Consider the following 14,854-nt stretch of genomic DNA (forward strand, 5'->3'; position numbering starts at 1 on the left):
CATACAAGATGTTTTTAGAAAATAAATAAAAGTATTTGATTGAATACAAAAAATGGGTAATATAATTGCCATTTCCAGATAGGAAACTCCAGTGCTTGAATGGCAGCAAAGCAATGTTAAATCTGAAGTATGTACTTTTTCAGTGTTAAAAATACTTTCTTCTATCCCAGCTTAGTATGTAGTTACAACTAGAATTACACCATTCGTAAGTAAGTTTTTTAAGAAAATTCAACAACATTTCTCAGTTTGTTTTGAGGGGCCCATTTAGACCTGCCCCAACAACATTACTCAACCGTGAGTTGGGAGCGGGACTCTCTTTGTTTGACCAATGGCAGGCCTAGTGCGTACTCAGAAAGCAAACTGTGTTGTTATTAGAATGAGACATGTAACCAATCACAATTCAGTATGCAAATGGACGTAAATAAAAAATAAAAACAAATACGATTTAGTATGCAAATATTAGAATATCTGTCAATGTTAAAGGGTTGGTTCACCCAAAAATGAAAATTCTGTCATCATTTACTGACCTTCATGCCATCCTAGATGTGTATGACTTTCTTTCTTCTGCTGAACACAAACTAAGATATATAGAAGAATATCTCAGCTTTGTAGGTCCATACAGTGCAAGTGAATGGTGCCCAGGGTAGGGTTGCACCAGCTGTGCGTAAGGTCTCACGTAAGTTGGGACGTAAAGTTCACACTAGGGGCTTAGTAACTACTAGTTAGTTTGTAACTAAGTCAGTGCTTAGTTCGGTTGCACCACCTGTTCTTAAGTCAAGACTCAACTAATAGGTCGTAAAGTGATGCGTAGTCACATAATATGATGTTTACTTGTATTTATCCAATAAACAGTCTTCAAATTTTGTCACAGAAGTATTAAAAAGCTGTGAACTCCAATTTGATCTTGTTAGGTTGATGTTCAAACCTTATTTGCTCAAGTAACTGTCAGCTGGAAGAAATTATATCCCCATTAAAATACGATACGTAATAAAAATAGATTTGATAAATAGTATATTTGCCCTGTGTAAATAATATATAGGAACTGTATCTAAAATAAATAAGGGGTGATAAATAAATACTAATACAACAGGCTGGAAAAACAGATATTTAGTCATTTTAATATCCTATATATTATTTGAAGAAACTTGACGCATCCTGAAAACTGAAACGTTAGATCGGTTTCATACTGAAGAGTCGCTTAAAAGTTTTATTTTTCTCTCTCTTTCACTCGTAAATGTAAACGAGTGTAAATGTCAACATCATAATGTATGTCGAAAGGATTGGAGGCTGTCGCGCAAAACTTCATTGATGTTGTTAAATGAGTCTGCTTTTTTATTCCATCCGTTACTCCTGGTCGGAGTCTTCTGTAAATATTTAGTTTATACGTAGGGTTACATTCTACCTAAATTTAATGGTGCAACACTCAAATATTTAGTAGTGCGTAAATTGTGACTTAGTGCCCATTCACGCCACAGCTAGACTAAGTTTGAACTCATGAATAGCTGGTGAAACCAGCCCCAGAACTCCAAAAAGGAGATACTCCTTTTTCACTGTACATCTTGCCATCACAGTCTCTAGGCACAATCATGATTTAAAGCTCGATTACACTTCCTGGTGCTTAACGCATGCACAGAGTGCTAGTGCTAGGCCCTATTAGAAGTGTAATCAAGCTTGAAATCATGATAGCATGATCATGATAGCATATGTCTAGATTTATAGTAAAAAAAAAAAAAGTGTTATATTTTGGTCTGTTCTCACCCAAAACCAACTGTATCACTTTAGAAGACATTGATTTAACCACTGGAGTCTTATGGATTACTTTTATGCTGAATGTATCTCCTTTTTGGAGCTTTTGAAGTTCTGGCCAACATTCACTTGCTTTATGGACCCACAGAGCTGAGATATTCTTCTAAAAATCTTTGTTTGTCTAATACACATTCATGCCATGAGGATGAGTAGATGATGAGAAAGTTTTTACATTTTGGGGGTGAACTAACCCTTTAAAGGTGCTATATGTAATATTTTTACTTTACTAAATCATAAAATGACCATAATATGTCATTAGAGAATTAGGAAACATGCTAAGCTGAAATACTGGCTTCTCCGATAACAATGCTACAGCCAGTATATTCTACATTTAAGTTTCCATTCCGGGCCGGAATTTCTGTTTCTGTTTTGGCCCGTGTGATCCCGCCCACTGCCGATTCACCAGTAGTATTTCAACACCGCCGGGTTGCCAGATTTGAACAAGTTTTCAGGCAAACAACACTGCGTGCTGCAGCCACGGAAGCCAGCAAACGAACTGGATCAGAAATAACAGATTCCACCTGACCTAAAAAGCCTCGCCATACATCTAAAAACCACCATGACCAGAGGTGTAGTAAAACAAGGATAAATATCAGAGATGCCTTTGGAAGATGGAGACAGCTTAAAGCCCAGAAATCCTTTAAAACGAATGCTGAATTGGCTAATTTGCGTGTCAACATTCTGGCAACCCGCATGAGCTTCGAGTCTGGGGCGGGGCAGACAACTCTCCAATATTTTGAATATTGTACCCAGTACCCATTTCAAACGCTTGTTGTCAATCTTACATATAGCACCTTTAAGTCAAAGGGGGATTCTCAAATGTTTTTGTTAATTAAAAATTTAAAAAAGAGTTGGATGTTTATTCAAAACAAAAATACGTTGCACATATAGGCTAAAATGATCTACAAACAGTTTAAATGGAGAATGTACGTTTAGCTAAATTAATTGCAAAAAAGCAGCGAAGAGAAGAACGGTGCATAAATTTCACGTCTTACTGAGGACTTTTATTTTGAAATAAAGATGAGTCATGTAGTCATTGGATCCTTGAGACATGCCCTCTTCTCTCCGATAAATTAACCAACTTCCCTTTTATTTTCACAGTTGTGTGGAAAGTCATACAGTTAGGCATGCAAGTATTTTATTTACTGCTCCTGTAGGTTATTTCAACTGTTTTCATTCTTAAGGTTCGATGCAGGGAAATATAAAATTATTCATTGATTAACTTGAGCACGGATCTTTCCGTAAGATATTATAGCTGTAGCGTCTTGCTAATTAAATACACTATTTGTTTTTTTAAAGTGATGTTAACTTCTCGAATTATTTCAACCGTTGCAGATCTGTTCTTGTAGAACATCGCTGCCTATAAAAAAATGTCTGCATCCCAGAAATGTCTTGGAAAAGGTAAGAAACATCACCACAATGAGACTTAAGTGCAATTGGTAAAACCTTATGATGACCTTATAATTAAGGACACACCTCTAATCACAATACATTCTGCTCTGTCATGCACACTACAGTGTTTACATCACAAAGCGGAATTGTGGTGTGAGTACAATGTCAAATATATATAACAACAACGTAGAGCACCTGTAGTAGCATGTCATCTTTAAACATGTCCAGATGTGTCATGAAAGGAAACAGGGAGTGTTTCTGTTACTTCATTATACCAAAGAATTGCTTGACAACCGAGTGACAACAAACTGCCTCAGGTGTATTAGTGCTGAGGAGAGCATGACATAGCACTTTTGAGAATTCAGCGCAGCAAAGTAGCATTTATGACAGTACTGATACAAAGAATGCTTCGTCATGCTTTTAAGGAATAAGCTATGTCACAGATTGCTTTCTGATTTCTTAAACGTGCTATGTTCTTGTCAACACTAAATTACACCTGGGGCCAGGGGCCGAAGCAAGGTATTCTGGGCCCCCTGACTGTATATTGCTCTGGGCCCCTTTCCTATTAAAAAATACAGTTTAGAATTTGTTGTGGGCCCCTTTGGACCTGTGGACCCCTAGAATCCTTACCACCTTTTACCCCACTAGCTACGGCCCTGCCTGGGGCAAAACACTTTAGTGCTCAGAGCAAAACCTGCTCATACTCCACAGTGAGAGAGTTTTCATTAGGAATACACAAACAACATTCATATATCACTGCATAAAAAGATAGAAGTCTAAAAATGCTTTTTGTTTTATTTGTGCGACAGGAAGCGCTGCTCCTGGCCCTGTGCCGAAGGACCATATTCGGCTCTACAGCATGAGATTCTGCCCTTTTGCCCAGAGAACACGACTGGTGCTCAGTGCCAAGGGAATTAAGTGAGTACAAACACTAATGTCTTGTGCAATAGTGAGTTAGGTGGTGCATGAGATATGTTTAATGAATAAAATAAATATTCTGAGAAAGTTATTTAAGTTTGAATGAGAAAAAAAGCAATTAGTTTAGTTGTATATTTGAATTTTGACAGGCACGATATTGTCAACATCAATTTGAAGGATAAGCCTGATTGGTTTTTAGAGAAGAATCCTTTTGGTTTAGTGCCAACACTGGAAACCCCAAGTGGTCAGGTGATATACGAGTCACCAATCACCTGTGAGTACCTGGATGAGGTCTACCCTGAGAAGAAACTGCTCCCATCTGACCCCTTTGAAAGGGCCCAACAGAAAATGATGCTAGAGCATTTCTCAAAGGTACTTTATTAGGCAGTCTGTCATGCTCACAGGTGTCATTTGTATGGAAGCCCTGAACCGCAATGTAAAAAAAAAAAAAATTCACTAGTTGATTTTTTGTGTGTGTGTGTGTGTGTGTGTGTTCATGGCTTCCTGTCATTTTTTTTTCTTAAAATTATCATATTTTCTCTGAATTTTTTTTTTTCTCTGTGAAATTTATTTTCTTTGGTTTTTTCTCAAATTTTATTTAATTTTTTTCTCAATTATTTTTCTCCTTTAAACATAAAGGTAAGGAGCCATAATAGGACAGGATTTTTTTTTTCTGAAATAGTTTTGTGTGCCCTCACAATAAATTTACTGAGGTTTTACTAAAGTAACCATTTTTTAACCATGATATTCATAGTGTGAAACCATAGTGATAATACAGGAAAACGTAAATCATGATAAAAAAACAAACAAACATAATTTTATGGGTATCGTGGTTTTACTATGCAAATACCATAGTTTAACTATAGTAATATTGTGGTAACACATAAAAAGTTAACATTAGTAAACAACATTAGTTAACATGATCTAACAATGAATAATACTTCTACAGCCTTTATTTATCTTGGTTAATGTTAATTTCAACATTTTTTTTAAATCAAAAGTTGTATATGTTAAAATTCGTTGTTGTTCTAACTAACATTAAAAATGAAAAATGTTATTTTTATTAACTAACATTAACAAGATTAATAAATACAGTATAATAAAAGTGCTACCAATAGAATGTAGTAATCATAGTTTTTGGCAGAAAACATGTTTTTCTTCTATAGTATATTGTACCATGATTGTTTTAGGCTAACCGTTTTTTTCTTTTTTTATGATTATTTTATTTATGTATTTATTTTTTGATGGAAACCATGGTTTTAAAACAGTATACTTTGTCCTTATAGTAACCATGGTTAATCTTGTGGTTACTATAGTTTTACTACGAATACTGTGGTATTTGTTCTAAAATAAAAATGTTTTATGATTTTTATTTAGTTTTTGTTTTCCTGTATTTGTACTATTGTGTTACTATGAATATTTTGGTTAAAATATGGTTATTTTAGTAAAACCATGGTAAATCTATTGCGCAAACAATTGTGAAGGCACACAAAACTTATTGCGAGGGCACTCAAAGCTATTTCAGAAAAAACATTCCCGCCCTGTCCTCTAAGGGACTCCGTGTAAAGGAAATAAAACATGCATTTAAAAATATTCTACTTTTTTTATTATTATTATTAAGAAGGCCTATTGCACACGGAACAAAATATTTTTTTAGTTAACTTTGTGATCTTTGGTATCCTATAACGTCATCTGGATGGAAGAAGCTGAAATTCATTATTAAGAGTTGTGTTATGTCCATCGTGATTGACAAAGACTTTCTATACACTATCGTATTGTATAGATCATCTAGTGATTTTTGTTTGGCACCCACAATTTTTCCAGATGTTTTAACAATCCTAACCAATTTTATTTGTCAAAGTTAGTTGTCCGTATCAAACTTTTATTTTAAACACTAGAATACTTCAGACTAGACTGGAATAAACTCTTTGCAGGACACATTGGCTGACAGCAAACTCTCTCAACTTCCGCATTAGTAATAACCTCTGATTTGCTTTCTTACAAATGATATCCACATTACCCGAGAAAGTTAACTGTCAATTAAGGTCCCCAGGTACTTAAAACAATCAACATTTTCCACTGTTTGACCATATAAAGTTATTACCGGGAGGCGTTCTGGGTGACTTAAAATCAGTTCCTTTTTTTCAACATTTATTTGCAATAAACTTAAGTGGTAAGGGTAACAACCACAGCACAGAATATTACAGAAATACTTCACTTTATTTGACAAACCTTGCCCTTTTTGGAAATTCATGTATTCATCATGTAAATGAATGCTCTTTTTAGGTGACTCCCTTCTTCTATAAGATCCCTATGGGCAGGAAAAATGGAGAGGATGTGTCAGCACTTGAAACAGAACTTAAAGACAAACTCTCAAAATTAAATGAGGTTGGTTGAAATAACTCTACTCTTTTAAAGAGTGGAATAATTATCTAACAAAGAGTTAATATTTGATCAGTGATGTTAAGCAGATTTAATGGGATGTTACTTCCTATATTAACTTGTCCTTTAATGGCTTTTGTCAGACCCTGGTCAACAAGAAGACCAAGTTTTTTGGAGGCAATTCAATCACAATGATTGATTACATGATGTGGCCATGGTTTGAGAGGATGGAGATGCTTGAGCTGAAGCAGTATGTTGTTGTTGTTTTATTATTATTACAAAAATTTAAATCAACTACTAGTGGATGTTCAAAAGTGAGTGAGAGAGAATACTTAAGGATTATGAAATATCAAAGAAGTAACCTAATTCAGACATTTTACCTAAAATGTGAATTGTGAAGAAAACCTAGTCATCAAGGTGCACTCAGCATTTAATTCTTCACTAAAAAGTTTTACACACCAGTAAATGAATATTTCTTGTGACAACAAAAATTACGTGGTGCATCTTTTAGTAAAAAATAAAACCTTGACAATGGTAGGGTTATGTTTCTGTCAATTTCCCCTATAAATAGAAAAGTGTGAACTCACAAATCAGTCATCCATACAACTGTACAGTCATTAAATTAGACGTTTGCAAATGCTTGCTCTGCAGATTAACTCTATCTCTCTCTATTAATATTTTAGTTGCTTGGAGAACACTCCAGAGTTAAAGAAGTGGACTGAACACATGTTGGAGGATCCCAGTGTGAAAGCCACCATGTTCAGCACAGACACCTACAAGGCATTCTACAAGACCTACATGGAGGGAAACCCCAATTATGATTATGGGATATAAAATAAATCATTGTTTTCTGGTAAAACACATCTCTATTGTCTGTCTGTGTTAACAGACATTGTGTTAGAAGGTATGTTAAATCTGTCCGCCCTTTATTTTTTCTAAAATAATCTTGATTTAAGAATTTAAAATAGGAAACCAGGTCTGGTACATCATCTTGTGTGTCACTTTGATTTGTGTTGTTAATAAAAAAACTAAAACTGGTTAATATAAAATCAGATTAAGACTGAATGAACTCATTAAAAATGTCAAATTTGGTGGAATTTCTGTAGTTGGTTTAGTTATGGTGGTTATTATCCAGCAGAATTAATTACATGCAGCAATAAAAATCTTCTCTGTACAAATCAGTAATAAATGAAATAAAATGACATGCAATAAAACAATTTTCAGGCATCCAATATATGAAATATTCTCTGCACTTAATATTTTTGTTGTGATGACAAATACAAGAATGGATATGAATAATTAATAAGGACAAATCCGGATCTATCTCAGTTCCCTTGTTTAATTGTCTGTAATAATAAAAATAAAAAAGTTCCAGTATAGTTATTTAAAAAAAACAAAACAAAAAACAACATTTTTAACAGTACACTAATTGCTGGTACTTTCATCCTGGAGCAATCTGAGGTTATGTGCCTTGCCCAAGGATTACAATAGTAATAGTGTTCTCTGATTATCTCAGTAGTTCATGGGTCACCCCTTTCTGGAATTTTATCTCTATTGTTAGACTTCCACCACTTCACCAATGAAGAAAAAGGCAAACTTTATTTCTCTTTGTGATCCATAATCTCACTACACCAGAAAACAATGTTAACTTAAAAATGTGCTTCATGTGGTAACATCTAAATTAACTTGTTTGAGTCAAGTCAAAAATATTATTTAACATCACTGAATATACCTAAATTCATTGGGTTGCACCAAAGAAAAAGAAAAAGAAAAACATTTTAAGGGATGGATCCGGTAGAAGTACAAAGTTACCACTTTCATTTTTGTTGTGAAAATGAAGTACTTACAAAAAGTACAATCATTGTACAGTGATGATATTAGATGGTACTACCATGGTACTTTGATACAGTATATACCATGATACTGAATGATTACTGTACTGTATTTATGTACCATGGAATTTATATTGTACTTCAAGGATTCTACAAAACCCAACAACCATTGTAATTTTGTGGTTGTTGGGGCAGTGTGAACTAGCCTTTACAATGCAGCATAGGGGTTAAGTGATCTTTCAATTCCTTACCTGTTTTCTTTAAGTACTCCACCCTGACCATTATAAAAAAAAGACTTTTACAATTTTCTGCTTGTTGCCTTTTAAATAGCCTGTTTAATGCATTGCTGAGCATGACGATGCAAAACAGAAGGGGCAGTCTGTCAATTGTATAGGTGAACTAATGCAAATTCGCAAATGGCCTAAAAAAAGTGTTAATTTAAGAAAGGTTTATGTAATGGCAAAGTGATTAGCTGAATCATACTGAAGCTGCAGAAAGTATGGCTAAATAAACATTTGCATGGCATTGCAAAGACGCCCATGTTAACAAAAGTAGTAACAAAAACAGTGAAGAGTATGTGCCAATAAAAGAATTAAGAATTTGGCATGGGAATAGATTGATTTTGTATTCAATAAGATGTTCTCCTTGTCTTGCAAAGTGTATCCTACATTACAAAATCTGTTATAAATGTCATTTGACAGTAGGACATCCTGTTGCAACTCCTACCCAGTGATAAATGACACTGCAGAATCAGAAAATGTGCATGTTAACATGTCTGAAGAGGAAATCGTTTACAGTGGTTTTATAGCTGTAAAATTACATTGGATATTTAAACAGTGCAAGGAGCTTTCAGAATTTTGTTTTATTTCTGTATTACTTAAAGTGGTGGTTAATACCAAGTTACCACAGATTTATTTGAGTAACTATTGTATTTAGCCTACTATAGACATTTGTTCTTGGAGATTGCTAAAATATGGTGTTTTGCTAACTTAAAAAAAATGCAAGAATGAACACTTTATGGGTTTTAAAGGAATATTCTGGGTTCAGTCTACAGCATTTGTGGCGTAATGTTCATTACCACAAAATATAATTGTGACTTGCCCCTCCTTTTAGTTAAGAAATAAAAAATCTGGGTTCCAGTGAGGCACTTTCAGTGGCAGTGAATGGGGGCCAATCCGTAAACGTTAAAATACTCACTGTTTCAAAAGTTTAGCCACACGACCTAAACAATATGCGTGTTAACATGATTTTAGTGTGATAAAATCACTTACTAACCTTTTCTGTGTAAAGTTATAGCCAATTTTATAACTTCGTTGCATGAAAATGACTAAATATGGCGATTTAAACAAATAATGCCAACTCAAATATACATGTTTTTAACAGAAGAATTAATGTAAGTGCTTAGGCCACAAATTCCTTAATAAGAGAAGTAAATCGTTAGGATAAGTGAATACATTTCTAATTGTAATAAATACAGTGAATTTGTTTTACGGACAAGCTTCATAGTGTGGAAAGAGGAGGAGTTATTTGTCTTCAGTCACACCTACTCTTCCATAAAAACTCAACTTTCCTTCAAACCAATACTCTACTTAAGTTTGCCGATTGGTGAAGTGAAACGACAGGTGAGCTATCTTTTGAATGCGGTTGTTATATTTGATCGATTTCAGTAAAGCATGTTGAGCGTTTATGGCCTTCACAGTAATCTCCCTTCCTTCAGGATTCGTCACGTTATGTAACAGATGTAGTTTTAGATTCTTATCCACACAAAGCACATGCTTTTCTACCTTTGCAGATCTTAAAGTCAGCTCTCTGATCGCTGCAATGGCTTCTTCCCAAAAAGTCCAAGGAAAAGGTAAGATAATTCATGGAAATTAGACTTAATACAAATATGGCATGTTTTTGGCCTACACTCTTTAACTAGTGTAATTAGAAAAACATTTCATAAAAACATCCGGATGTTAATTTATTATATCTGTATGTGTGGATACTCGTTACTCACAAGAGTTTGCATACCAACCCAGTTGTAGGCAAGTCTTGCAGCTCTAGTAATCAGACTCATACCATGACATTGCACTTTTGAAATACCAGTACTGTTTGATAATATTGCATACTCATTTTTTTTAATTTCGTTCTGATAAGAAAGATTCATAGGGTAATACAATTACATTTTTTCGTAAATAATGAATAACATGGTGTTCCACATTACTAGTGACATCATGCAAATAATTATATACATTTTATTACATAGCCATTAGCCACTATAAAAAGAATATCAATATTTACATTTTTTATCTCGTTTTTCATTGGTGCAACAGAAAGCGCTGCTCCTGGACCAGTGCCAGATGGTCATCTTCGACTCTACAGCATGAGATTCTGCCCTTTTGCTCAGAGAGCGAGAATGGTCCTCAATGCCAAGGGAATTAAGTGAGTGCAAATACTAATGTCTTGTGCAATAGTGGGCTAGGTAGAGGTCAGAGGTTTTCTGGTATCCATAATGTGTAAAAAAAATAAAAAATAAATTTTCTTTTTAAATATATCATAAATTATAGATATGACACTGTCAACATCAATTTGAAAGATAAGCCTAATTGGTATTTGGAAAAGAATCCTGCTGGAACAGTGCCAGCATTGGAAACCCCAAGTGGTCAGGTGATATACGAGTCACTTATCACCTGTGAGTACCTGGATGAGGTCTACCCTGAGAAGAAACTGATCCCATCTGACCCTTTTGAGAGGGCCCAACAGAAAATGTTGCTGGAGAATTACTCAAAGGTAAGCAGTCTCACAGATGTCATCTGGAAACGTATAATAATTATAAAGCATCTTCCAGTAGATTCTATATCTGCCCCATCATAAGTCTAATTGTAATCAGGACATAAAATATAGATGATCTGGTAGTGATTTTAATTTTTGCATTACTTTGAAGAAATATATGCACACATTAATGTCAATGGGTTCCCAATTCAGGTGATTCCATACTTCTATAAAATCTCTATGGGCAAGAAAAATGGAGAGGATGTCTCAACACCTGAAATAGAATTTAAAGAAAAACTCTCCAAACTAAATCAGGTCTGTTGAAATGCATTGACTCTGTTAAAGGTGCAGTATGTAAGATTCAGAAACCCTTGTTATTAATGACACCTGTGGCCGTTAAGTGAACTGCAGCCAGCTACCTGTTGCAGCGACCAAAACCATGACGTAACATACAAAAAGACTGAACGTGATTCACCGACATCATGCTGACAGATGAGGTAGCATAATTCAAATTACACAGTTATGATTGTTTTACTACAAACTTTGAGACTGTATATTATATTTGATATATAAACAGGGCGGAACAGGGCGAAAACAAAGTGTGGATATAGGTCTGACTATGCAAGACTGTAGTTTGAAGTAATCACTTTTCTTTGCATGATACATTGACTGCATTTATACGATAGCCTATGTCAAGTTAGCATGCTAGCCAGCTTTATCAATAGCTGATAGCTAAATTTGGTGGATGATGACAGTAGCTGTTTATAAAATAGACTGTACATTATAAATATGTCGACACAATTCAGTATTGATGTGATTCCATCACAACTGTCATTTTGATATATCGATGCACTATTGTTTTATAATAATAGAATGTATATATTTTCTGTATAACCAAGTTACGTTACACTAATGAAAGGGTATTTTTGCATTATCTTGAACGTTGTCTAGCATTAATTTCATGTGTTAGTGTAGTTTACCTTGCTGAATAATTACAGATTAGCATTGATTATGACTGTGAAGGGAAGATCAAGTTAGCTAAAATTACACAGATCAATCCTTATGGCACTATATTTCACATGCTTTGCAGTTATGCAAGCTTACCTGTCCAATAAGAAGAACGCCAATTCAGGGTCGGTTTTGATCCCCAAAACCAAGCGAAGGTCCCTTCATGAATCAAATGCCCTGACTAATTAATAAAAGGAATATAAGGAATAAATCGTTTAATATGAGGGTATCATTTAATATGAAACGACTGAATAGCAAAGTTAACAGTGCAGGTAGTCTAGCATTAGTTTAGCCTTTCTTGTTTCACGAAAGGTAACCTAACAAAGAAACACTGATTACCAACATAGCTGACCAGCGCGCATATTTAAACTATAAACAAATGTATAACGGAGAGTGATTTCAGAAAAAGAAAGAAAAAAAACATACCTTTATTGGTATTTGCCACTGCCAGCTCGGGAAGATGCTCATGGAAGTTTTTTTTTCCTACTCGTTCAGTCGCCAAGTTCCGCCAATGGAAAGGCACCCAAACTAGCTCTTCTGATTGGACAAAATTCTCTGATCTTTGAACAGTGCCAGCCGCTGCCTCTACATATGCACAAATCACTTTTGCTCCATATTTTACATAGAGATGTGTTGCAAAAGGGAGAGCGCACGACTTCAAATTGACTGATACACGTGTGGCTAATCTCTACAACTACAAATTCCACTGTCACAGGCGCTCAGTTGTTTTGCTCCAAAAATACCCTCATATAGATAAATGTTTATTGTATTTTTTTACTTGGAGTTTGTGCAGGAGTCGGTGTTGTGCAGGGAGCCGGCCGTTTGCTGGATTCCATCTCTAAGATAACGTTACCTAGTGTTGCAGTTTGTTGTCGCTGTTGTATAGCGGAAGGGAAGCGCTGAGGCAAGGCTCTCGGGAGCACGCATAAACGTCACATCCTTTGGATTTTCCCAGCAAAAGCGACCCGCTCCCTTCGCATGAAAATCAGTCTACAGGCTTTAATAGGCAACCTAGGAAGTCTGGGAAGGGTTCATTTTTTAAGTTGCGTCACAAGCCGTTCACACATTAGCAAAAACAAAAAGGCGAATATTACATGAAAATTGTTACATATTGCACCTTTAAGGAATAAAGTAAGGATCTTATAAGGATATATACATTCTTAGTTTCACGTCTTTTATCACCTTCCAAGTGCGTTCTGTTTGATATTGTTTTTTGGCAGACTCTGGCGAACAAGAAGACCATATTCTTTGGAGGAGATTCAATCACAATGATTGACTACATGATATGGCCGTGGTTTGAGAGGATAGAGATGATGGGCCTGAAACAGTATGTTTTTATTTGTTTTATTACATATATTAAAATCTGCATCTAGTGGATGTATAATAGAAAACATGAGGGCTTTGAAATTGTGGGAGTCATGGAGGTTCATTCAAACAGCAATGCCAGCAAGATGAATGACTCTGTCAGACTAACAAAGGCAGGGTAGGGCTTTGGTTTTAACTGAACTGAAAAGCACTTTGGTACAGTGAACCTTGTACAGACACAAAAAGGTACTTGTCTTCACAATAACTTGTTCATTCCACCATGTCTGTCACCAATACAGATGAATAATAAACAATGAATCATTTATAATATAATTATAATTCATAAGGATAACTGATGTAAATGCTTGTAAAGTCTAATAGCGCTGCACATAAATAAATACCCTCTATTTATGTTTCAGTTGTTTGGAGAACACTCCTGAGTTAAGACTGTGGATTGAACGCATGTTAAAGGATCCCAGTGTTAAAGCCACCATGTTTAGCACAGATGATCACAAGGTCTTTTTCGACACCTACATGGATGGAAAACCCAATTTTGACTATGGATTATAGAGCAAATCATCTTTTTGTTCTAAGACAGGGTGACATTTGTCCATCTGTGTGTGGTCTTTTTATCATTACTCTTTCTTAGCCTAAGTATTTTATTTTGATTTAATTATGCTTTTAACTCCAAATCTGAGATTGTCACATAATGCCAATAGATGCTTTACAACTGATATAATATAAACATGTTTGTCATTTATACATAAACATAAATAAACCATGTGTACAAAAAATATAATGGGCAAAATATGTATGTCTTCTTTATTCCCAATCTTTTTTGTGATGGTGAACAAAAAAAATATGTATCCTACTAATTGTCAAAAGTAATGCTGGTTCCATTCTGATAAAAGAAGACCAGAATACTATCTTAAACTTTAGGCAGTGCATTATACAGGAAATACAGGCCTTAGAGCTGTGAAACAGGTTTGTGCACTGTGCACCATTTTCAATTGTTCAGTAGTGGTGCTTGCTTAGTGAGTATTTCAGCCAGCCTCTATCCCTAAGTATTCAACTTTGGCATGTAACTCGTCTCGCACCGTTTCTGCTACAGACATGAATGATACCTCATTGGTGCAGACATAAGTGTGGCTTAAGTGTCCACATACTTTTTGGGTTAGCTGTGTATTGTCAGAACATTATGTAATATTAAATATCATTGTGAAATACCTAAATATACATTTTTTGTAATGGCAGCATTGTAGTAGTTGTTTTCTAGGTACTAGGAATTACCACAACCCTAATAACAATTAATGATATTTGATATTTACATTAAGCACCAAATATGTGTGGGTAAACACTGCAATAGTTTTCTTCAATTTATCAGTTTACATGCACACCAATACACTAATAACTGCTGAAAATCAGACAAAGCAAGAAACCTGCGTTTACATGAGATT

General features: G+C 34.9%; 2 protein-coding genes across 6 annotated transcripts; both read left to right on the top strand.

The window, feature by feature from the left end:
• The first annotated feature begins 2,833 nt into the window (after positions 1 to 2,833).
• On the top strand, positions 2,834 to 7,730 carry gsto1 (glutathione S-transferase omega 1). 5 transcript variants are annotated; one of them, XM_051648672.1, is made up of 7 exons: positions 2,834 to 2,935; positions 3,142 to 3,207; positions 4,008 to 4,116; positions 4,266 to 4,488; positions 6,403 to 6,504; positions 6,642 to 6,748; positions 7,182 to 7,730. In XM_051648672.1, the coding sequence occupies exons 2-7, from the start codon at positions 3,177 to 3,179 to the stop codon at positions 7,330 to 7,332; spliced, it is 723 nt and encodes a 240-aa protein (XP_051504632.1). In that variant the 5' UTR covers positions 2,834 to 2,935; positions 3,142 to 3,176; the 3' UTR covers positions 7,333 to 7,730. The 5 variants fall into 5 exon arrangements, with proteins under 5 accessions (XP_051504632.1, XP_051504633.1, XP_051504636.1 ...); XM_051648673.1 differs by having other exon boundaries at positions 2,865 to 2,990; XM_051648676.1 differs by having other exon boundaries at positions 2,872 to 2,931.
• Positions 7,731 to 9,852: 2,122 nt separating this feature from the next.
• LOC127412373 (glutathione S-transferase omega-1-like) lies at positions 9,853 to 14,196 on the top strand. Its single transcript, XM_051648671.1, has 7 exons — positions 9,853 to 9,952; positions 10,123 to 10,182; positions 10,646 to 10,754; positions 10,880 to 11,102; positions 11,298 to 11,399; positions 13,313 to 13,419; positions 13,817 to 14,196. Exons 2-7 carry the CDS (start codon positions 10,152 to 10,154, stop codon positions 13,965 to 13,967), a joined length of 723 nt encoding a protein of 240 aa, XP_051504631.1. The 5' UTR covers positions 9,853 to 9,952; positions 10,123 to 10,151; the 3' UTR covers positions 13,968 to 14,196.
• Positions 14,197 to 14,854: the final 658 nt, after the last annotated feature.

This window comes from Myxocyprinus asiaticus, chromosome 21 (assembly GCF_019703515.2).
Source record: "Myxocyprinus asiaticus isolate MX2 ecotype Aquarium Trade chromosome 21, UBuf_Myxa_2, whole genome shotgun sequence".
In the NCBI taxonomy this organism is placed as follows: domain Eukaryota; kingdom Metazoa; phylum Chordata; class Actinopteri; order Cypriniformes; family Catostomidae; genus Myxocyprinus; species Myxocyprinus asiaticus.

Coding starts and splice junctions, on each gene's coding strand:
- gsto1 (XM_051648672.1), top strand. CDS start 3,177: ATGTCTGCATCCCAGAAATGTCTTGGAAAAG. Junction 6,505..6,641: donor AACTCTCAAAATTAAATGAG/GTTGGTTGAAAT, acceptor GGCTTTTGTCAG/ACCCTGGTCAACAAGAAGAC. Junction 6,749..7,181: donor GAGATGCTTGAGCTGAAGCA/GTATGTTGTTGT, acceptor TTAATATTTTAG/TTGCTTGGAGAACACTCCAG.
- LOC127412373 (XM_051648671.1), top strand. CDS start 10,152: ATGGCTTCTTCCCAAAAAGTCCAAGGAAAAG. Junction 10,183..10,645: donor CCAAAAAGTCCAAGGAAAAG/GTAAGATAATTC, acceptor TTGGTGCAACAG/AAAGCGCTGCTCCTGGACCA. Junction 11,103..11,297: donor TGCTGGAGAATTACTCAAAG/GTAAGCAGTCTC, acceptor TTCCCAATTCAG/GTGATTCCATACTTCTATAA.